The sequence below is a fragment of the Rhea americana genome, unplaced genomic scaffold (genome assembly GCF_003343005.1).
Source record: "Rhea americana isolate MKP2758 unplaced genomic scaffold, rheAme1 scaffold_501, whole genome shotgun sequence".
Classification (NCBI taxonomy): Eukaryota; Metazoa; Chordata; class Aves; order Rheiformes; family Rheidae; genus Rhea; species Rhea americana.
Genome location: NW_028186648.1, coordinates 160,927 through 185,879, shown reverse-complemented (window position 1 = coordinate 185,879; position 24,953 = coordinate 160,927). Strand labels below are relative to the sequence as shown.

Genomic DNA, 24,953 nt, shown 5'->3' with positions numbered 1-24,953 from the left:
ATGGGCTGTGGAGCACTTCATTCTCATGGGGACGTTGCTTTTCTTTGTTTCTCCACTACCTGTGTTACTCGCTCTGACATAAGGAAGAGGCATGCTGCATGACAGTATCTTACTGATATTTTGTAGGTTGAGGGCAGTGTGCTGGGAACCCCTGGTATACAGTATACATAAGTTACAATGAAGGAGTCTAGTTCTGTACTTCATTTGCAGCAAAAGTGAGAGTGCTGTGTAAGAAAATGTAATGACCTGGGAAACTTGCATTAAAAATGATAGTGATCTTGCAAGTACTGGTGACGTTTATTTGAAGGCAGCATTAGCTCAATCGTCACCTTCCTTGCATTCTGTCTTTGTGTAGTCAGTCTCCTATTGGATGTGCCCTTGCTACATGGAAATTCACTGAAGCACAGAGTGTTTGAACAGATTCTCTTTATCTCTTGGGTGCTGAGCTAGACTGCACTCTCTACAATATTTTCAGCATGTTGGAGCCAGCCAAATGTTTACAGTATACAACTCTTACGTGGCCTGAGAACTGTTCCTTTCTCCAGTTTCATAACCAAACATTTCCCTTTTTGTGATGTTTTAAATATATTGTATTATATTGTTTGTATGCCTACTTGTTTTTAGTAGAAAATTAAAGCTTCATTTTTTTGTTAAAAAATGAGGCTGATCTTTGATATAAAGTAAGAAGGGAAAACAATCCCAGAATTCAGAGTGCAATATAATCACAAATTTTTTTTGAGAGATTGTTTATATAAAAAATCTGCAGATGGCAGAGATTGGAACAGCTTTTTAGCTGCTTTGTTATGAATATATTCAGACTATCTGTTGAATCAGCATAGAATAAAACATCTACTTTTATATGAGGAAAATAAAATCAGTATGATCCTTAAAATGACAAGGAAAAAAGTGGTCATTTATGTACAGGGTTTTATAGTTATCTTTCTATATACTGATGTTTAAATCATTCTCTCAGGTGATAGTTCAATCTCAATAAGCAGGTGTGTGAAACTTTAGAACTAAGTGTTATGCTGGGTCTGCTATCAGCCTAGACTGGGTTCTTGTGATAATTCTATCAAAAGTGCATTTACTGCATTTTGTCTTTTCTAATTGTATTTTACTTCTAGTGTTAGGCAGTCACAATCAGAGTATTTATTCGAAATGTGGTGAATAAGAACTGATTTAGACTCTTCATCTATGGTGATCAAAACGCTGCGCCAGCTAGAAGAAGAGGAGGGCTTGTCCTTGCTGTCTTTTATGTCTGCCAGAGAATTCAGCATCGTTAGTTCCTTAACCTTTTCAAACCCTTTGCATAGGAAAGTGTCTACTTGAAATGCAGGTAAATGCATCAAGTTTTAGAGAATCTAATGGATGTGTACCATTACTTAGACAAGGTTTCATGTGACAAAGTGACAGTGTTGTTCGGTGTCTAGTAAACTGAGTTGTCCTTAGTGAGAGCTAGAGCTCTTACTGCAATACAAATAATGATATAATATGTTTTTGTGGCAGCTTTATCTGTTGAGTAATGACTCTTGAGTTCATTTTGTTCTGCGTTCCTTTCCCCCAGATAATAACCACCTACAAGTTTGGACTTTAGGAGGACTCCAACATGCCAGTGACAGGCTCCCAGGAATGGGAAATAGATCTGTAACTGACTGAGATGTGACAAATCGTATTAAAGGGAAAGACTTCTACAGCAATCATCCTGATTTGTGTTACCTGCCAGATTCCATGAAATCCTTCAATTGATTTGCGTCCCCTGCTGCCACTATCCAACACGGAAGGAGAAACTATCCAGGGATAGGATTTTCAATATGAAGATTGCCTGTCTGAAATCTTGAGTGATTTCAGTACTCTGCATGTCCAGATCCTACAGATGTACTTAGTGGTGTTCAGTGTTGAAACTGAGAGTGTAAGCGATTCCAGTCCATGTCTTTTCACTTGTCGTCTTTGGGTATTTATCAGATGACTAGACTTTATCATACCTGCCTTTTCTTCTTTGCAGTGAGGACCCAGCTTGCACCATGGTCTTTTGGCTACTTTAGGTTTCCTCTGTTTGTTGTGGCTTAGATTCAGTTTGCACAGGATACATTTTCTTTCCAGCAGTTATTTTTTAAATGAATGACAGATCATTTCAATTGCTAAGATAATGATCCTCCTGTCTTTCAAAAATTACAGCTGCATCGCTCTTCAAGTAAACTCTTTCCAGGGCTCAAGTGCAGTTAAGAGAGGTCATCCTTTTGTGTATGTAAAGGATACCCCTTCACGTTTTGAGAACCACTGAATATTACTATAGCAGCAGCTATCTCACTGCTTTGAATTGGGTAGACACAACTCAGGAGAGCTACGTGCTCAGGCAGTGAAAAGTTTGTGGCAAAATTGATATGTCAGACACTTGGTATAAAACCATGTGGTTAAATTATGGTTCCACCTAACTTTTCTAGAGATCAAAAAAAAAAAAAAAAAAAAAAAGTGCGTTGGGAAGACTGTTGCTAGCAGGTCAAGGGGAGGTGCTCCTGGCCCTCTACTCAGCCCTGGTGAGGCCTCATGTCGAGTACTGTGTCCAGTCCTGGGCTCCCCAGTACAAGAGAGACATGAGCTACTGGAGAGAGTCCAGCGTAGGGCTACGAGGATGATCAGAGGGCTGGAGCATCTGCCCTATGAGGAACGGCTGCGAGAGCTGGGCCTCTTCAGCCTGGGGAAGAGAGGACTGAGGGGGGGATCTTATCAATGTGTACAAGTACCTGAAGGGAGGGTGTCCAGGGGACGGGGACAAACTCTTTTCAGTTGTCCCGTGTGACAGGACAAGAGGCAATGGGCAGAAACTGAAGCACAGGAAGTTCTGCCTGAACATGAGGGGGAATCTCTTCCCTGTGAGGGTGACGGAGCACTGGACCAGGTTGCCCAGAGAGGTTGTGGAGTCTCCTTCTCTGGAGATCTTCAAGGCCCGCCTGGATGCAGCCCTGTCTAACATGCTCTAGGTGACCCTGCTGAGCGGGGAGGTTGGACTAGATGGTCTCCAGAGGTCCCTTCCAACCTTACTGATTCTATGATTCCACAATTATAACAACCCTCTGACTCCCTCATTTCATGATGAAGTCTATCTTACGTAGTTTTTAAATTCTTGCAGAGCCACAGTATCTAGCAGATTCTTCTGCAGTTCACTCTGCAAATACTTAATGTATTTTTTCAGAGGATCTGCAAATTACGAAGTACTACAAAAAGAGTTCACCTGTAAAAACAACCAGCCATGAACTTGTTTAACACTTCTGTATATAGCCATTTTCTAATCCTTTTTATATATTTTTCTAATTTTTGCACCTTTCTTAGCTTTTTTTTGTTCTTTTTCACCTCATAGTAGGGCTCAGTAGAGAAAGGTGCCTTATATTGGTCAGTTATCAGACTTCAGAAAAATAATAATTTAAAATGTTATTCTTACAGGCAGCAATAGAGGAAAATGTGATAGCAAATAATTTAAATAGCTTTGACTTAATTACATAAATGTACAGCAATATTTATCTGAAAATAAACACGTCTGTCCAATTTTTAGAGTTTTTTTATTGTTTTATGTTGGAATTTGCATGCAAAATGTTGAAATCACATAGAGAAATCGCACGTGCAAAAAGATGAGAAAACGTAAGTGACGTTTCTGTTTGGTGTTGAGCAACAAAAAGTTTCATTTTCAGGTTGCAACGTAATAGCACAGTTTTGCAAATTTGCATTGCTCTAAGTATATTCTTCTATTGCAACTTTAAAATACGTATGTAAATATTTATCTTAGGTTCAGAAATGTTTGCTTTTAGCAAAGAGTAAAATACAGGCCAAATTTGACGTGATTACAACTCTATGGTTTATCTCTTTGTTAAATCTTTTTGCACAGGATAGAACTTTCTAATGGAAGAAGCTATCCGAGCAGAAAATACTGATTCTTTTTCTCTCATCACATGCTCTTTTTCTCTTTGGAGGAAACAATAATTTTATAGGCAGCTTTTGAGTATTTTCCTGCCTACTTCTAAGCTGACTTCACTCTAGGCTAGATTTTTGCCACAGTATCATGCTGAATTTCTTGAATAATTCCATCAGGAATTTACAATCACAGGATTGTTAAAGTAATGAGTATCTTTTTCTGATACAGGCTGTGGCTGATCTGAACAGTTAGATGTTTAAACCGTCTCCTTGCTTTTTACTCTCATGCTTATGTTATTTTTGATAGATAGCACTCCACCTTGAAAATCATATTTATGTAAAACTAGTTTCTAAAATGATCACATTCATAGTATGATTACTTCTGATGTAATCTGTATTGCAAACAGCAGTTTTTCTTGTCTCTTTTGTGGGGGAATGTGTCAAATTGTGAATGATTCTCACATGAATTGATGTGTGCTGGGCCATGTGCTCCTACACAGCACCTGCTATTCTGTTTATATCTCCTGTGTGTAGTCAAAGCATGGTAGAAATCCCCACATACCTTCCTGTTAGCATCACTTCCCCCTACCCTCTTCCAACAAACAGTATCCAACAAAGGAGAGAAAGAAAACTGTTTTAGGGCAGTTTTATAGTGGCCTGTTGTCTGCGGAAGGAAGCTCAGTACTCCACTTAGAGAAATAAGGGTGGGGAGTAGAGAGGATTGGAAATTCTTTCTATGGGTCAGAAATTCTAGCGGCTATTTTCAGGATGAGGTGGTTCAGTTCAACCCAAAGCAGAGGTATGTTTTAATGTGAATTTTGCCTCTTAGGGTAATATACTCTAAATTTCTATTGCTGACCAGTAGAAAAGTTGGTTACACCTTGTAAAAACTGTAGCTACACTGAAGTTGGGAGGCATTTTCTCCTGGGATCTTGATATGTGGCATATAAAGCAGTGGTAACAATGTGGAAAAATTCAGTTTTTCCTTTGTTCATAGGCAAGACATGGAAAAATCAAATTCTTTACAGGCTGAAACTAATTCTTATTTAGTGATATCTTTATATCAGAAAATTGAATCAGTTTAGCAACAGCTATTGCTGTATTTTGCTTTGCTTTAGTGCTCTCCAATGAAACTTAAATAGCAACTTGAAAGAGGGTAAACAGTATTTAAAATAGCTTATGATTTCTTGCCAGTGTACTCATCACAGATTGAGATATTCCAGTACAAACACTTGCAGAATTTTGCTGAGATTGTCGATAGTGGTTTTGTCAAGGTTTTCTTCTGTGTCCTCCATAGTATGCCATACTTCAGGAAAAGGGGATGGAATCAGATGTAGGACTGGAACCCCTATGAGGAGAAAGTGAATTTGGAGAAAAAAAAAGTGAGATTTTTGGTAAGCAAGTTAGTATGTTGCTGCTGGACACTACAGTCAGGTAACTGCTCAATACAATTGCTTTATAGAGGAGTGTGTGTCACTGTAATTTCCTTTCAGCTTCTCTCTTTTTTGAAGCCTGTGATTGCAGCCCATCAGTTTTGCTGTGTATTTCCTAAAATTCTTATTTCCTTCTGTCATTTTCTCTCTTTTTAAGACATCTGTAGCTAGTAGTTTTACTGTGATACGTGCTCTGTGTTGTTCTGTTTGAGATTCTTTGCATTGTAACTGTTACTGTTATGCTAAAGAGCTACAGAAGAGCAGAGAAAGCAGTGCAGTTCCCCAAATCTCAAACTGATTACCATGTTCTTTTCCTAACGGAGTTAGGATTGAGCACTTTCTTGAAGCAGTTATTCATCCTCTCCATAAGAAGTAAGTTAGGGTGTCTGTTATTACTGCTCTGTGAAACAGAGCCAATATAGTCCTCTGAGAAGAGGATTTCCACTTGAAAGGCTCTGTATTGCTTCATGCACATGCATCAAGCCACTGATATGTAATGCAATTATTAGGTAAAAGAGGAGTTAAATCAGTCTTTTGCTTTCTGATCACTTTTTTGGGAGGCAGCAGTGGAACATCTTTTCTTTGCAGCCTGTGTCCTGTTCTACTAGGTTTTTCTCTATCATTTGTTTCAGCTGAATATTCCTAAGAGCACCCCCTCTTTTAACTAGGTATTAATCATGGTATTAGAAAAAGTTTTCAAGTGTAGTGGTGTTTCCCCTATCAGCTTCTCTAAGGTAGGTCTTTTGATATCCCTGGACATGAATGTGAGAGCTGTGTTAGTTTCGTTGGCTCTGGGGACCTGCCTTGCTGCAAACAGCGAAGAGGTTTATGGAGCTGGAGAGCTGCTATTAGGCAGGAGATAGTAGCTGTAGCTCATTTAGAAGAGCCTTTGCTTGGAAGTGGAGAGGCTTGTTGATATTGTCCATGCTTCCACAACTGCATGTGCATTTTGCATTACTTAAAGAGTAATGTTGAAATTGGAGCTGGACATGAAGATACCTCCCTCATTTCCTAGGCAGGTACTTCTTCAATGAGCCATGGTGTCATACTCCCTTTTGCTTATTCCTTCCCCAGCTCATGACCCTTGTAATCCATGTCGTACATGAAAAATACAACCAGAAGCATATGCTATATCCACTCTTCTTCTTTGGCCCACCTTAGTTTTGAAGATGCTCTACTGTATGCTTTGAACTGAGAAGGATGTTAAATTCACATCTTGCACTTGGCCAAGTCCTTTAATCACTGAGCTATAACTTGACAAGGTGGGCAGCACTAGTATAAGTGTTTTCTCTTCCTTTGAATTCCAAAGGAAAAGACTGAACCAGAGTAAAAGGCAATGGTGCAGGTATCTGTGCCAACAGAGACACTCAGATAAGGAGTCCTAGTTTCAAGTATGTGACTAATTCCAGGAGGCCGGTTGAATTTCAGACACATTGTGTCATTTGCTATCTGTACTGGCTACTCTATGCACCTTTCCCACTCCTCAGTGAAATCCATCTATTCTATATGGCACATGGGTACCTAATTTGTGAGTTCTTGCAGGAGTCAATGCCTTTAAATTTAAACACTTAATACTACTGTACTGTATTTTTACTGTACTGTAGATTTGACAGTAGATCTTTGTAGAATTTTGTAGTCTTTGTAGATATAACCCTTGACTGTTTCACTGCTTCTAGAAATACTGTAACTGTCTAGTGTGGAGTGTAGTGATACCTTACTGTATTGGTGTTACTCATCTGTGTAGGACGCTATACTACTGACGGAAATTTCCATTATCTCTACTATTGGAATTGTGCTCCCACAAGATGATGATGGATATGATTTGCCTCTGCTTTTGCTCTGCTATAGTTTTCAAAGTTGTGATTCTTGGCCTGCTTAAAATTGGACTCAGAAACACCGAATTGGGGTAAATAAACTTGAAAAGTAGGTTTGTATGCACCTGCTCTTTCACTAAAAGAAATGTTTTTTCCCTGAACTTGCCTTTTAAAAACAGTATTAGAGCTTCCAGTACCTCTTAATAAAAATGGAACATGGTCATCTTCAACCAAGCCTCGATGTAAATAAGGCTGGAAATACTGTCTTTCAACAAGGTGATTCTTCAGCAGATTCATGCTGTGTAGCTTTTGCTCTATAATTCAAAATGAAAATTACAATTAGAACTTTTGGACAATGTGAGGCATTTTAACACATCTGAATTATTTTTCTTTTCATATGAATGCTGTTTCCATCAAGGAAGAAAAAAGATTTGGAGACTGTCTTTTTAATTTTAGTACTGCATAACGGAAGACCTAAAGATTGGTGCTATAATCATCATTTTACAGAGGGGAAAACTAAAACACAGAAGTGAAGGAGTTTCCAATAGTCACACAATGAGAGTGCCAATCAGTTATTAAATTTTTATTTTGTGGTTCCCAAGTGTCTGGGAATCTTCCTGGGATATTTTATTAATTAATGAGTATTAAAATATTCATACAGGCCTAAGAACTGCCAAATTTATCTTATTCAGTGTTTTAAATGTAAAACAAAAAGCTAAAAATCTGATTTATAGATCAGATTTTTACAGAAAATTCCTACTTTAGGAAACTACACTCTAAATTTTCAAAGCTCTAACAAGTCCATACCCTTCTTACCAATTGCTTGAAGCCTCTGAAACCATCGGATAGTGTTTGGAAAATAATTGGGAAAGACTGGGTTTGGTGCACCAATTAAATCCAGTAGTACAAGCAGGTCCTGCAGAAGAAAGAATCTTTAACCTTAAGACAGAAATCTTTACATTACTGCAGCAGCATAGAAATCCTTCGTTTCTGGTGTAGGTCGTGACTGTCTTTGATAGCTCTTGCCAAGGACCTAGCTTTGCTGTTGCAAAGCCTGAGAAGATCTCATTAGCAGAACATAATTCAAAGTGGATGCGTGTTGCTGTCTTTCCAAGGAGGGAAAAAAAGTAGGCTGTTTCTCAGCTCCTCAAGCTAAAATACAGCCAGCTGAAGTGGACAATATCTCCTTGTTTGTGGTTTGTATGTTGCACCCTTTTAAAAGAAAAACTGAGATGAGGAAAAAGCATAGGAAATTGCTTCTTCCCTGGAGAACAACCAAGTCTGATAAAGGCAAAGAAGTTCTATACATCACAAGATAGTGACGAGGGGAGCCTGAGCTGGGTAATGAAAGGACGACGGAGAGAAGGGGAGCAGACAACCAGAATGTTTGCAGGGCCAATAAGGAACACACAAAACTTAGCTCTGAGCTAGCTGAAACCAAGCATGGACTGGGTGAGATTTGTTCTTAGACCGCTCTTATTTCTGTGCGCTTTCCTAATCACTTTGAATTAATTCTCTTTAGGAAGTTGGGTATCCAATTTATGTTCTAATAAAATTTGGGTGTTTTGACTTCCTATAGCTCCTTTTCAAACTTGCAGGGAGAAGGTCTAAGCAGATCCACCTGAAAAGCTCTTGCCAACTCTGTATTTTATCACATCTAAAACTTCTACAAGATTGTTTCTTCTGTTAACTTTGGTGGGTTCAGGGTTTCACGGGAATTTGGGCAATTACTTACTAATTAAAGAAATACGATTTAGTCTTACTTATTAGGGAGGTGAGAGACACTTACAATGCCCTGGAGCTGATTTGTGGTTGTTGAACCAGGTGGATGTGGAGTAGACACCATTTTTTGAGCTAAGTGTTGAGATCCATAGAGGGAATCAGAAGGTGACCACTGGACAAAGGCTTCTTCACCATCAAAAAAAATAAGCTGAAGTGAAAGGTCTGGTCTTGAGGTTGAGCTGGGCTGTTGGAGGAAGTTAAAAGTAACATAACTGATTTTGGACAGATGATGAAATAAAGGATTGATCCTGTAGCCATGTAAGCAGCAACAATATGGGTATATTTTTAAGGTACTCTACGCAAACCTCCTCATGTTTTGTAATCTCATACACATGCTATAGCATAACAGCGGTAGTGATCAGCCATTACTGAATACCTATGAGAGTATCATGTTCCTGGCCTGGAATAATTTTTGGTTCTAGTTAAAAGTTGAATATGTTATGGCAGGTCTGCAAAAACAGCTGAAACATTGTTTCAAAAATGAGGGTGACACCGTAGCAACAACGGGGGATGGGAATGCTACTATTCCTTGGTTGGCCCCCTAGAGGAGCAATTCTGCTGCTGTTCTGCATCAGTGGAAGCGAGTTGTGACTATGTAAAGCTTATGGTCACGCTTTCTCATGAAATTTATGAGGGGGACAAAAAGCATTCAGTCATGAGAAGAATGACCCTTTCTTTTCCTTCACTTGCAACCATCCAGGCAATTTCACCCTAAAACCAAAGCACAGGGAGTAGTTACGCCCCTCCTGAACAGCCACAAATATCACAGCAGTAAAAAATGTTGAGAGTATATGTGATTGCTGTATTTAAGGTCACAAAGGAGCTATGTGTGTGATTTTTTTTTTTTTTTCGCCTGAGTAGAAAGAACCTTTTTTTCCTCTTTTTACTAACTGAGGCCTTATTTGTGTTGGGGATGTTTCCTAACAATCTCCAACATTGCTAAACCCAGTTCGGTTCCACTATATGTGCAGTTTGGGGAACTGTAGTCTAGACAGCTGCCATAAATATTTGAACCATAAATATTTTAATTTTACTTCAAGTGAAGTTGCATGACGTGGTTAATAAAGGTGGGGTCACTGGCAAGAACCATGTCCTGTATGGACTACAACTCCCAACTAGCTGGAGCTGAACCAAAGTAAACAATAGTGGAAACTTCTCCAAAAATATCCCTCACGTAGGCAAAGTGATATTGATTATGCTCACAGTGAGATACAAGTTTCACTAATAGCAATGCCTTGTCGCCCTTTGTCCTTTGCACAAAACAGCTTTTTTTTTGATAACAGTCATTCTGCATTACGTTTTGGAAGAAACTGTATTCATGCCATTTGAATTTTAGGAAGAAGTATTTATTGTTACTGCTTAACACATTCCCATCACTGAATAATGTAAAGAGACATCTTTGCTCTTTGATTTTAAACTAAGTCTCTATAACTGGACAAACATTGAGATAAAAATCACATCTCCACGTCAAAGTATAAATAGATTTGGCTGAAAACATAACAAAATCTATTATGCTACTATGAGGGGAGCAGAAAAGGTCATAGCTAATGTATTAAGCAGATGGATCCCAAAGTACTTTTTGGTAACAGTCTGTACAAATGACAGCCTGTGCAATGTAACTATATTGCCTTTTTATAAAGTGTTCTCTTCTGATATAAATAGTGTAAGTCTTTATACTTAAATAAAAATAAAGTTTTATTTGCCAAAAATTCCAGTGTTTAAAATGGCACATTTTTTCCCATGAAAACCATCAGGTAAATTTATTCAAAATTAAGCTTCTAAATGAAATCTTGTGTATGTATTTACAAGAGTGGTTGGTTTTGTGATTAAAAACATTGGCATAGTCCTAGTCTTCCAATTCCTAAATATTATGTCAGAAGACACCAAATGAGTTTCTGGAAACAACTACAGACAAGTAAACTTAAATATCCTAGCTAATTGTATTCCCTACGCTTGATAAAACAATTGAGAGAACTTTTCATGTGAAAGTTCTATTAGTGTTTGTGAATTACCTGCTGTAAAGAGTAAATGTAGAACCAGTAGATGGCACTCATGAATCTGTAAAATAGCTTTCGGCGTTTGTGGGATCAAAAAATTGCATGCCCAGCAATGGCAGCTCTTTGAAACAGATTTTTGTAACATAGTTAAGGTGAACTGATGTGTAATACTATTACTGGACTATTTCTGTATACTCAGACATCTTTTTTTTTTTTTTTTTTTTTTTTTTTTTTTAGGTATCACTGTGATCTAGAGACTAATTAAAAAATTGAACAAATGTACTTGAAAATTAAAATTTCACAAGTCCATATTTTTTTTTTTTTTTTTTTTTTTTTGGTAAATAAACTTTTCAAACTGATGAAAAGAAGAAAAGGTTAAAGTTGTTACGGGATGGAGGGACTTGACAATGTACCTGTCCTGCACAGCAATTTATTAATGTCTCCAAAACAGAATACTACTTAGATATTTGAAAATGCAAGATATAGGAAGCAACAAATCCTTGTGAGTGGCTCGAGACATTACTGAGTATGATGGGGACTTCTGGGGTAATTTTCTGTGCCTTGCATATGCAAGCAAGGTACTATCATATCTTACTGAGTCTATGAAGCATATGTATTATTTATGCAAGAATTGTTATTTTTATATAGTATATATTTATTGAGTAGTTTTTAGGGAGTCAGCCTTTGATATAAAAATTTTAATGTGATAAAGTGCTCTAAAGTACTAGATAAAGATTCTATTCCCTTGAAGTTAATGGTAATTTTACTATATGCACAGTGATTGCAGAATCAGACACATAGCTGAGAGAGAGAACACAGAAATGCTCTCAAGCCTATTGCTTTTTTGCAAAAACAAATGAAAACGAAACAGGCAACCTACCTTGAGTAACTGCAGCTTGTTATCCAGGGCACGTGCAAGCTCCAGTATCATAGCACAAGGCACGGCTGAATCAGTGGCTCCCACAAATGCTCTCCCCTGCCACTGTGGGCCAAAGAACTTTGAGTCGTAGTGGCAAGCAAGGACTAGGTGGCGTTTTGCAGAGGGGTCGAGAGTGCTGATAATATTTGAAAATGTTTGATATCCATATGGTGTGTATCTCTGAAATGTATCTTCTTCAATTACCCAGCCAGCCTGTAATCTTTCGAGACGGTGCTTGATGTGCTGCAATTAAAAAAAAAAAAAAAATCAGATGAATATTGCTTGCTTCAAAAAGGTATTGCAAACAAATTATCAGTAGCTACTTAACAATACTGGTATTTAAGATTTTCTGTAAATTTATGGTATTTTTAATAGATAAATTTTGTAACAAAAGATTTAATTTACTGCCACCATGAAAAATAAGTGATGTCATTGCTACCTTATCTTACCCTCTGACTGGCTCACTTGCTTTTCATCTCCTCTTGTTTGTATGGTCTTTGGAGTCCGAGGGTTCTTTAACCCATCAATATGACACGTCAAAATCTTGATCTCTGAATTCAGTTTCCTGGCCAATGATTTTTCAGGGGTAGCCAGGACAGTTCTGATGTTTAGTTCTTCAAATACAAGCTTTCAGCTCAGTTGTGTCTTTATGTTAAATGTTAAAACTATGGCTACAGAGAACATACTGTGGCTATTCTGACAATTACCATGCATAGATGCGTACAGTAGTAATATAATATGCTGGACATTTTTTTTAATTTCTTTAAGAAATTAAAGACAGAGAAATCTGTCTTTCAAGTGATACAAGTTGTTCACTAAGCTATAAATTAAAGAAAGATTGAAGCATTTGAGAACTACTGGTTTTAAAAATGAAATCTTGTAAGCGTAAATCATTTTAAGATAAAAATTAGAACAATAAATCTGTATATGTGGTCACTCATTTTAGGCAGCTTTCTACCTAAAGAGAATACCTCTGACGACCCCAATTATACTTAGTACACAGTTCTGGCTCACTTGCATGAGAAGGCCATCTCTGTTAAGCAACTTATTTTTACTGGTCCCTTGAGTGCTTCTTCAGGGCAGATTCCTCTCTCTTTAAATAAACATTAGGAAAAGCCTCTAAGAGGAAAAAAAGAAAACATGCTTTAAAGACTTGTCCTGCTCTTAGTGAAGTCAGTGGGAATATTGCCATAAATTTTAGTGCTAGAACAAATTTCCATTTTGTTTGTGGTCGCCTTCTGAAAGCTTTTATGGAATTGTATAGCCTAACCATTATCCGTAGGCAGAGCATAAGGTTTCTGGAATGGACTAAGAGGCATATATAAACCTGGATGTAGTTCCCAATAAGCATTATCCTTGACTTGAATTGGCCTTCTCCCTAAAATGAGTCTCGTGCTCTTTCTGTATCTTAATAAATGTCAACCATTTCACACACTGTGTTTTGCAATGGAGTTCCCCCACACGCACACTTTGGTGGGGGTATGTTTTTGTACCATGTAGTAACCTTGTAATAAGATGATCCTTATTTGAACATGATTTGTGGTTTATATCTTGAGCTCTGCTGTTTTTTTGTTTTTCTTTTTTTCTCTTTCATTTGGCTGCCTGCCAGGGTATCATTGAGGAAACCACAGAACTAGGTCTATACACACACACACACAGAACATGAAAAAGCTGCATTTTTTCCAATCTACCAACTAGAGACTGGCAAATAAATGTACTGTAGTTAGGGCTATCTTAGAGCTGTTGAGTCACCACCTAAAGGGTACACGATGGCACAAAGTGGTTACTTCCTAGTGAGACATTACAAAAGTCTTCCAGTAAATTCCACCATGCCACTGGTTTTGTCTTCTGGCTGGCTAATGTAACCCAGAGAGGGCGTGATGCAGCCCTGAGGATGCCCGTGCTGCCTGCAGAGCAGGGGTGCCGAAAGGGCAGCAACTCTGTTGTGCGGTAAGTCATCATGGCTCAAACGCAGCGTGCTGGAGGTGTTAACAGCTCAGGGCCGGATGTGATCCAGCTGCGTTACCAGTGCTGGTGTGCTGCTGTGCTCTGGCCGGTGGAGCTAGCATTGCCTTTGGACCAGAGGGCAGCAGCGCAGGACCTGCCTAGAAATGCTGTGTGCGTGTGCATGCATGTGTGTGTGTCACTTAGCTTATCCCTTGTGTAGAGGTCCAGGGTGCTTGAACCAGTGACCAAAAGCCTGCCCAGGTGAGAGAAAGGACAACTGTTGTGTTGTGCCTTGGTTACCCAGCCCGGAGGGAGCTTTTTTAAATTAACCTAAAAACTGATTTTCTTTCACCTTTCTATGCAGCCCTGGGAAGTAACGTTGGCTAAAATGCAAGCTATATTTTGTGGGCACTGTACAGTCTAGACTAGAGCAATGAGAGAGTTCATCCTACTGAAAGAAAGGAATTTGTCTCGTACAATAGTGGCCACAAAGGCACTACTAGAGCATAAATAATAGATGTTATAGTGTCTTCCAGAAATGTTGTCTTACCTGTCGTACGGCATAATTTCCTGGTGATCCTGAGTATCTTTCTATCAGGAAAGGATGCAAATCATTCTCCCACATTTGAGAAACATCTGTATTTTCTACAACTTCTTGAATAGTGTTAGAATGTAAAATTCTTGGTTGATGAGAATACTGTAGAAGGAAGAAAAGGAAAGATTGTTGTAGCTATTACTAGATTTTTTAACCATAGTTTTCTTCAAAATTACTGTAAACATATTTTAACTAGTATATTGTCCTGTTCTGATTTACTGACAACAAAAGTTATTAAAAGCTTTTCTCTCAAAAGTAATTGACATTTTTAATTTCAGTGGTTTTTGCATTTTTGTGTTTTCTGTGCAGAATGTGCCAATATTAAAAATGTGGGAGAAATCTTTACCTCCTAGACATGCAAACTTAAACTATGATCGTTTTTTCTCTTTTCCATATGATATTGCACCACATACATCCTACAGTCATGTCTGCCACTGTGTGCTTTCAAATGAGGTTTCTGTTCAGGCTGAAACACTGGAAGTTTTATTTTAATGAAAAGAATATTTAGCTGTAAGCTATGCTTATATTATGAGGTGCAGTACTGCGTGAGCTCTGTTCCAGAAATAGCGAAGTCGCATCGTTGTGGCCTCTGCCCACCGTGGTGGCGTTGGTGTGACTACACAACATAGCCTAGCTCAGCTGGCGCGAGCTTAGGTACCCGTCAGCTTTGTGATGTGTGGTTCAGTCTCGGAGATGGCTGCTCATCTCCTGTAACAACAGCTAGTATTGCCAGCACTAGTGTTCTTCCCAAATACTCTTTGGCCTTTTCTGTTGCCTGGGTGTAGACCTTCAGAGCCATTTGAGATGACCAAGACCATTGAGACCTCCTCATGGGACTGGCAAATACATCAGGCTAGTGAAAGCTGTGTGGCCTTCTGGCGTGGTAGCTGAATGCCGAGTGGGATACCTTAGGACGATCCAGTCGTCCCATCAGGCTCCTGGTCTGAACCTTCCCAAGCTCTGGCAACAGGCTGATTATGAACTTCTGTAGCTGCTCCTGCTTTTATAGATTTGTGTCACAGGATAGGTTATATAGCCATTCCCTGTTTCTCTCAGGAGGTTTCCCCTAGTCCTATAATCAGTCAGACTCGCTGTGCCAGTGTACCCTGTCTGCATCTGCTATATCCTTTTTTGCGATGAGGGGAGCAAGGGAAACTGAACTTACAAGTGTACCATAGCCTTATAGTGTAGCATAATGGTATCCTCTATTTCATTTTCCTTTCCTTTCCTACACGTTCTTAATGTTTGACTTGCTTTTGGCTGCTGTTGCATTAAGCTGATGTTTTCATAGATGTATTTACTATAACTCCATCACTGTGTAGATTAACAACAACAAAAAAATCCTCTTCCTTTCCCACTCAGTCACGTGCTTTATTTCACATATGTCTGAAACAACTACTGAAACTCATTTATTACCTGGCCGGTGAGTGTACTGACCTTAAGACCTTAAGGTCTTCTGCAGTTCCATGTAATCAGCTTTCATCTTAACCACCATGAACTGGTTAATATATATATATATATATATATATATATATATATATATATATATATATTTCAAAAAAGTTCTTTTTGCCTCACTATTTCTCCTCTTTCTACTTTATTTATGTGTGTGCTGAATGGAGCAGCCCAAGCACAGATACTTTCTAGACTCCACTGTAAAAACGAACCATTAAATTCTACCCTTCATTTTCTTTTTTCTAGCTGTTATCTATGTGAAGATCTTTCCTCTAATTCCACCTCAGTTTACTAGTGAAAATAAGGAGCAGGAGAGAGACAGAAAAATAATGTATCCTACAATATCAATTATATTATAGCTTTTAGGTTTAAATCTATAATCACACCAAATTTCAGGAGATACAGTTACCATTTTTAATGCTAACAAATTTAGAAATTTATTAAAGAAAAATCACATTTCATCCGATATATTGTAAAGTTGAACTATATTAAAGTTTGCAAATTGTATCATAGAAGCAGCCTAAAATGTTTCAACTTTTGAAAGACTAAAAGTTTAATACAATGAAATTTATATCAGTGTAGAAAAGGCACAGGCATGAGAAAATGTGGGCAGGGAACACTTTTACTTAGGAGGAACAGCTGGTAAGAGAAAAGGTAAAATCAAAACTGCACACTTCACAAATAGTGTGGGAGGACAATTTAATTCAGAAAATACACCTTCATCTGAACAATAGAAAGGCTCAATTGAAATGTTGACTAATGTCTAGCTTATAACTGTAGAGCATACCTAGTAATTGTGGTCACTGCTTTGCAAAGAAACATTATTATTAAAGTACAAATGTATGAAAACATTTCAGAAGAGAGGAAGAAATTTCCATTTTTAATAATGGAAATATATTCAAATTCAGCTCATAGATTTACGAAGGTGGTCATGAAATATAAAAGAGCAGCAGAACAACAGCTGTGAGTGACTCATTTTTTGCAGCGTTGGTCAATCCATATTTTCTCCATATGCTTTGTCCATGCGCTCAGCTACTGCGTGGGAGATGAGGCCATAGTAGGAAGGCAGAGCAATGTATTCACGGCAGGGCTGCTGTTAAATGCTAAGCCACCTAAACTGCTGTACTGTACAACTAAGCTGTCTACAACTGCAGGACCTAAACCTCTCCAAGTAGCCCACCCAGAACTTGCTGATTTCAATGTATATGAGCTTGATGCCAACGGAGAACTTTTAAGTTTTAGTCCTGATTCCTCCTCCTCAGTGAGTGGCACAAGAAGAAGGACGGACCTATCCGTAGGCTGTAAGGAGAGGATTCCTCTTTCAGCTTTTGACTCTTGCTTGCTTTTAGGGAGAAGGAGTAAAATTTGACAAGGGACAAAAATTTGATGAGAAAGAGGAAGTGGCTCTTGGTTAGCATTCGTAAGGGCAGAGGAGTTCAGATGCTCTGGTTCTGCGGTTAGATCATCATACTGCAATCATTAGCAAGTTGACTGACTAGTTAGAATGGCATGAGGTAAAATGTGTGTTTGTGTGGTTTAAGGAGGGGGAAAGGAGCACTGGTGCTACACGCTTCTACACTGAGTACTGACTACAGATTTTAGCCTTATTTATTCTTAGCTATGTCATATATATAGTAAGATAAAATGAGTAAAACGGAATGACAAGGTTTCTATTATTACAAAAAAAAAGTCTTCACATGAGCAGTAAATAAAATCAAGGAGAAAGGGAATGACTAAGGGGAAGTGAGTAAAAACATATGAGGAAAGCTTCATTTTGCCAGTTTGCCCTAGACCCTGATTTGTTGTTGAAGAAAATATTGCATTGGATTAACAGAGTTCAGTCAGTTCTGGGTGAACTTTGAGTTCAGCTCTTCTACAAACACCTGAGAATGGGTTTTAAAAGTGTATTTTCCATTTGGAAATGGCTGAAGCCTTTAATTAAATGAAACTTGTAGTTGATCCTGTTCCTCATGAAGAAATTGTTAATGTTTCATAATCAGCCATTAAGAGTTATTTGCTATACTGAGAAATGGGGACTGTATTTGCTTATTATTATTTCACTAAATAATTGTTAGTTATTATAACTAATATATAAACTAGTTATTCTGAGTGTGCTTTTTTCACTAGTTTGTGCAACATTTTAATTTAAAAAGAATACAGTATATTTCTACAAGACATTATAATATTATGTCCTTTTAAAATAATTATGTAGGAGCTACCAGTACAATCCCTACTTGTTTTTCTCAGCTGAACATGAATCACTTCTGGAATAACCGTTTGTTTTCTCAGACTAAAATACTGCCCTTCTCTTAATCACTATAGTTATGTTGAAAATTAGAATATATTATTTATAAAATTATATAGAGCATACTTTTAGTTTTGATCCCTCCTGTCAAGTTTCCCCTTAAATTCAATAGCTTTCTCTGACATTTATTGTGCTGTCAATTCCCCGTTGGTATGAATCATATCATTACTGTGACAAATGTGTAAAGGCTGTTATCCCTAGCCATTAAATCAGAATGAGAGGGGAAGCCATGTTATCTTTTACCTGTCTGTACTTTGCAGAGCAGCTGCACTGCCTAAAATAACGGAATTAGATGCAGTCTCAGCTTCATACTGCCAGCGGCAGAAAGTGCTCACTTAGCCCAACCGCCTATGAGCACTGTGCTGTTACCAGGTCAGCTGCTCCCATGTTACAGCGTGAACCCTGATGATGGACTACAGAGATGAAACAAAGAAGAGATTTATATCCATGCTCAAGAAAGACAGAGAAGGGTCACATGAAGATGCCTGAGGTTTCCTGACTGATGGCCAGAGAGGCTGGCAGGTCACTCTCTCTCTCCTCTCTCTGTGTGTGTGTGTTATTTAGCAGCAGCTGCTGCTCTCTCTCTCCTGTAAATGTGCCGTAAATGGCAGCCTAGCTAAGTGAGGTCGAGAGGAAGGAACAGGCTGAGAAATACAAATACAACCCACCTTCTCCAGGGTCCAGTCTGTCTCGGTTTCCCTCCCGCTCACCAGGTGAAGCAAGGAGACTGCAGACAAGCAGAGTGCCCCGATCCAGGCGGGAGCCGCGGCTGCCCCCTCACCTCCTCCTGCCCCTGCCATCCCTCTCCTGCAGCTCTTCGTGCCTTCAAGCCAGAGCCGTTTGGCCTGCAGGCCACCCTCCCCTTCGCCTCTGCTGAGGTCTGGGAGGGAGCGGGGAGAGCCAGGTCGGTGCTGAAGCAGAAGGAAAGGGGGCAGTGCTGGAGGGAGGGAGGAGGGCTTCTGCAGCGAGAGGTGCCTAGCTCTCAGTGTTCATTCAGTGAGAGCCATGCTGGCTACACGAGCCTTTCCCAGCCCATTCCCCCGGTGAAATGAGCCTTGTCCCCAGCACCACGTCAGCAATAACAGGAGAGCTGCATGTGACTAATCTCCAAGCCCTCAGGCAGCAGTCACTGCACCATGGCCTCTCTCTTTTTTCCCACTTCTCTCCTCCCTCTTTTCCTCTCTTCCTCCAGAGATTACAGTCTTGTGAAAGGAGACTCAAAGGAGTTTGTGATTTTTTCACTGTGAGAAGAGCTGTAGCTTGTCATTTTCAAGACTGCACGTTCTGTATTTTTACAGATAGCTTTCAGATGAATCGAGGCTCTGTGGCTCTACTTGATCTCAAAAAATTTGAAAATAGATGCATAGCTCCAGGCATTTGAATGAGTCCTCTGTAGACCAACTTCAGGTTCCTGCTGAGAATGTGCCCCACCATCATTCATGATGATGATCAGTTTGAAAAGAGTATTTGTGAAGCATCTTGAAATGCAAAGATTTATATAATTGCAAAGAGTTTTAATTTATATTTTAAATGCTCTTTTACAATCTTTTTAAACCTAAAATGACAATACTCAATAATTTCACTGAAAAGTCCAAATTCTGTCTTTAGAATCATAGAATCATAGAACCACTAAGGTTGGAAGGGACCTCTGGAGATCATCTAGTCCGACCTCCCTGCTCAGCAGGGTCACCTAGAGCAAGTTAGGCTTTCTAAATTCTGTAATTACATTAATAACTACAGATGAAGCAAGATTTGTGGTGAGGTCATATTTTACAATAAACCAATTAATGTGATTAAAACAAACAGATAAGTTTCCAAGCACACAAGCTCCTCTTCAGGACATTCAGTACCAACATCCATGTTCTGCCCTGTTGTTAGGACATCTGACATTGACTGTTTTGCATCACTGATACTCAATTTAAAGCCTCTAGTTTTCACATTATTCTTACTGTTCATACTTAATACTACCTAATATAAAACAAAGTGAAAGATAAAAGAGGACAAAATTAACAAAAATAAAAAGGAGGGAGCAGAAGTAATCATCCTGTTGCTCTTCAGCCTCATACTGAAAAGTCCCATCTCAGAAACTACAACTTTGCAAGTATTCAGTGTGTGATACTAATATTAGAGGAATGAAGAAAATTGCTGATTTGCAGATTCTTAACCCAGATTCTAAAGATTTCTGAGAAAAGCTAGTAGATCTGCTGCCCAGCATAATTCTCTGGGGGTGGTAGTTTTATTGCAGATTCAGGATCCTTGTAGATGATACTAATAATGTGGCAGTATCCAGATGTTTCATATTTGGGAAATAAAAAGTTAATTTTAAATAAAGTCAGCTCTTCACACAAGTGCACATGTTGGCTTTGGTAGGAAGTTATTCCAAATGCAAGACCTAGTCACTGGTAAATAGGGAGAAATGGACAATCATTTGATTGCCAAAAAGATCAGTGTGGTTTACAAATGATATCAACAAAGACTTAGGTAAAAGTCATGCCCTGGCAGCAGAGATCAAGTCATGGGAAATTAATTTAAATCCACCTTCCAAAATGACGTGATTCTAAGAGGACTATACAACAGAACAAAAGTCTGTTGCCCTTCAATCAGATTTCTTGTGGTTGACTGTATAATCCAGACATTGGACAAAGTTTCCGGCTGATGCACAGGGTTCTCACACAATTTAGCACAAAAGAGGACAGTATTTGCCAAAAATGGAAGCTTGATTCAGGACTAGATCATACAGTTTTCCCGTAGGGACTGCAGACCCATTGGGAGATAAAGGCCCCGCTAAAGGTTACAGGTCCTTCATAGTATTTGAGCCAGACAAGTATAGTATCAAGTCAACTAAGATAGTGTTGATCTTGCCTCCATGGGAAACATAGGTAAGTGTTGTACAGAATGCACAGAGGGATTGAACAGGATGTTTTAATTTTTTTTTTCTTCATGTCAAACAATATTGTGCTGATTGTTGGCTCTTCAGTAGTAACAACCATACACCTTCAGTGACAGTGATAGTGGAGAGAGGGAGGGAAGCACAGCTCTCATACCCCTCCCTCAGGCGGAGGGATCATCAGCTATTTCAGGTAAAGTCTACAAAACGTCAAATGAGGGAGATCACCTGCACCAAACTATTTAGCCATAGAAGTTGGTAGTAGTAGCTGGGAATTTGTTTTTTCTTAAACTGTTAGTGTAACCAATCCAGGATTTTAATATTTAAGCACAAAAGGAAAGAAGAAATTGGGATAATAAACAGTAATTCTGCTTCCCACTTAACTGCTTGAGATCTGTGCCATTAGCATTTCTAAGAATAACCAAACTCAGTACATGTCCAACACAGGTTGGCTTGTATAAGCAAGCTCTGTATGCTTATCCAGGGAAATAGGAAAATGAAAAACCTGGCATGTCAACCAGTAAAATTGAATCTGAATTCAGGGTGTGATGGAGAGTTTTTGGGGAAATGCTGGAAGATAGAAGGCACTTTTAAGGACACAAAAGACAGCAGATGAAAAATTAGAAGTGAAAGCTGATGGTGTGGGGACTTCCTGTTTTGAAAAAATGAAAAGTTCTTCATCTTGCTAAAAAGATAAAAGTATATCCAGGCTACAATCAATCTAGAGCTAATAAGAGTGTTAGATGTGTTTTTCATTGCAGGTGAATGCTTTGTATCAAAACTAAAATGTCAAAGCTGTTTTTAGTAACATCTGCAATTCTTCCATGCTCTCTGTGGCTCTGTCTTCTTCTCTTATTGAATTTGCCATATTAAGATTCCATTCAGCAAAGCAATTATATCTGTGCTTAAAACAGTTCTTATCTAGCAAAGCAATATAACATATTTATCAGGATAGATTTTCTTTTTTTACTTTCAAAATTTGGAGGTGGGGGAGAAGAGCACTCATAACCTCCCCAGAAAGTTCCTTGTCTAATGATATAAAAACTGTGTGTACGCAGGCGGTGGGAAAGGGGGGTATCTAATTGAAATGTAACAGAAATCAGAGCAGTTCACAGCTGAAAAGAGAACTCTTTAACTACTTTAAAAATATAAGATTAAAAAAGTTATAATCAAAGGTTTTGAACATTGTGATTTCCAGTGCTTTTTAAAAGAAGAACACCTTGTTTACCTCAATTCCATACTATCAAGTTGCAAAGCTGTCAACAAATTGTTTTATAGCTACTGAATTTTATACATTTTAAATAGTTGCTTTATTATTTTGAAACTGAAATAGATGTAATCAGATGTCTTCTAGGGAGAAAAAAGTTAGATTATTTGAAGAAAAATATAAACTATTTGTAAAAATATAATCAGTGTGTTGTTTCTTTTCTTTAACCCAGTTGATGTGACAGTGCCATCTACTGAATTCCAGTAGGAGAGAAGCTAGAGACAGCTCTGTCAAAGGTTTGCACATGGCTCTTCCTCTCACTAATGCTATAGCATGTGAGCGTTTTAGCCCATAAGACCTCTCAGGAGCTTAGGCTGAGCATTCTGCAGTTACCTTTGTTATGACCACCTTAGCTATTAACTCTGGAAAAATTAATTCTCAAATGTTGCTGACTTCAATGCATGTCTGCTTTCTAGAAAATTTGTACTCCTGCACCTTTTACTGTTTCAAATGTATTTTTGATGCTCAGCAATTTCAACTAACAGGCCTGTGGTAGGGAGACGAGAGTGACTGTATTCTGTTGTTTTTTGATTCTACCGAATACACTGCAAAATTGAGGATAAGCTATGGCTGACTGATCAACACTGGTAAAGCTGTAGCTCCAATGTAGAGCGTATTTTCTGGGATTTCCAGTGTTTGGCAGCCCAGGCTGCTGAGTATTCCAAAATCAGTAGATTACTGTCAAAACCCAGAGTGGAAGGGTGGAAGGGTTTGCGTTCATACAGAAGCGCATGGGCCTGGAGGTGCCCGGTGCACACAGGCGCTCTGTGGACTTGCACTAGTGTTCTTCTAACTGAGCCTGTCTGCTCTTGATTTCCATGGATTTGGAACAGACCCTTTATGAGGCTGTGACAGTACTGTGTTTGGTGGTTAAAATTTAAGAGATTCTGTTTCCATAGGCTGGTGTATTTTCAGACTCAGCTTTACTAAATGAAAAGTGGAAATGAGCCCTAAAACATGTATTTAGGGAAATAACTTTATATTTATTTCATATTCGTTACAGTAGGATTATATAATTTGAATGAGGCTGCCCATCTGATAGGTTAAAGGGTTTGTGGGATCATTCTTTAAACTAGTTGTGGATAAGCAAATTCTAAAAGATCACATATAAAAAATACATAATATGTATTTTGTTCTCAGTGAGTTTATACTGGGGAAAATTTGATTTTCACTGTTGTGTTGGAGGTAGATTTTAGAACAAAGTTCAGCTAAGGGTGCAAATCAATATGATGAGGTAATTCAGAGACACATTTACATTTCAGGATTTTATCCAAACCAAACCTGAACTCCTAATTTTTTTTCAGTTCTATTGTAATTATAACAGGAAAAAAAAAAGAAAAAGAGACTGTAAACTTCCAAAACAAGAAAAAGAAAGAAATTAATTTTAACATTTTGTCCACTTAGATATTAGTTCCTCTTTCAGCATTTCTTGCAAATCTTGCAAATCCTGAAAGGGGGCATTGCCTATGCAAGATTAGTGTCAAAGGAAGTGAACAATAATCATGGCAGTACATGCTTATTGAATTTCTCGAACAAATGCACTAGTCCTGTCTCCTAGGACACTGCCTTCTTTGTAACCCAGTTAGATAATATGAAAATTTTGCAAATCACACTGGTGAATGGAACTGAATATATAAAGTTTCCATTTACAACTACAAAATGCTCAAATGCTATAGACATTGATTAGTTACCACTATTTCCTGGTATTTTACACCTTCATCTTACCATTGAAAAGTTACCACTATTTCCTGGTATTTTGCAGCTATAAAGCGCAGCTGGCTTTGGTAGGGAACGCTCTGAGGTGTGAAAACAACCAGCCATCTGAACGAATGATGTAGGTTCTGAAAATGATGAAGAACTTAGATAAAATCCACGGGAAATTACAAATTATGATAATCACTAAAATTACAAAATTGAATGTTTATACTGTCTGCTGATGCAAATAATGCTCCGATATCTAATGCTGTAATAATGCTGTGCTATATAGCACATAAACTCAGTTGTGCATGTATACACAGATGTATATACTTCTCTATATATAGAGAATGCTGCTGGAATGCAAAGCTGCTTTCAGATGTTTCAGACAAATCTTTACAAACAGAACATTTTGGGTGCTTCAGCAGCATTCATTCAGTATAAAGTACCACCACATAAATACTTACTGCTTTGTTTTGTCTGATGCTTTTCTGTGTTCCACAATAAATTGGTTTTAACTAATCCATCTTCTGTTCTAATTTATGAAAAAGCAGCTATTATGGCGTAGAGCAAAAAATCAAGTGGCATCAACCCTATCGGATGATATAAAGCTGAGCTTCTTTACAAAACAGCATAATCGTTGCCCAGTGACTGTGGTAATACCTAATACCCATCTGTTATTGTCCGTAAACAGCTATTTTTAGGGATGTTACTCAGAATGTGAAAAGTTTGCTGCATTTAAAACTCTACAGTATGACTCCTTGCTGTGTTAAACATCAGAAATCATGTGTATGGAGGCAAGCTCTAAGTTTATAGTGTTGGTATGTGGGAGTCTCACTTTAAAGGAAAAAGGAAACTAAGATTGCTCAGTTATCTTGTGCAGAACTTTGGCAAGAACATCCTCTATTCATGGAATAGCCTTCATTAAAAACTCCCAGGGTGTTTTTAGCATTC

At 38.4% G+C, this 24,953-nt stretch overlaps 1 protein-coding gene across 1 annotated transcript; it reads right to left on the bottom strand.

Annotated features, from left to right (window-relative positions):
- Positions 1-3,564: 3,564 nt before the first annotated feature.
- QPCT (glutaminyl-peptide cyclotransferase) lies at positions 3,565-19,224 on the bottom strand. The gene is made up of 7 exons (XM_085317741.1): positions 18,819-19,224; positions 14,346-14,492; positions 11,810-12,091; positions 8,940-9,116; positions 7,967-8,066; positions 7,348-7,464; positions 3,565-5,251 (listed from the first exon to the last, which is right to left on the bottom strand). Exons 1-7 carry the CDS (start codon positions 18,948-18,950, stop codon positions 5,106-5,108), a joined length of 1,101 nt encoding a protein of 366 aa, XP_085173867.1. The 5' UTR covers positions 18,951-19,224; the 3' UTR covers positions 3,565-5,105.
- Positions 19,225-24,953: the final 5,729 nt, after the last annotated feature.

What these genes read in the sequence shown, in the direction of transcription:
- QPCT (XM_085317741.1), bottom strand. Translation starts at nt 18,950, where the DNA reads ATGGCAGGGGCAGGAGGAGGTGAGGGGGCAGCCGCGGCTCCCGCCTGG. An exon ending in CAGACTGGACCCTGGAGAAG is followed by an intron (nt 14,493 to 18,818) that starts GTGGGTTGTATT and finishes TTCCTTCTACAG; the next exon opens with TATTCTCATCAACCAAGAAT. An exon ending in TCAGAGGCTTCAAGCAATTG is followed by an intron (nt 7,465 to 7,966) that starts GTAAGAAGGGTA and finishes TTTGAATTATAG; the next exon opens with AGCAAAAGCTACACAGCATG.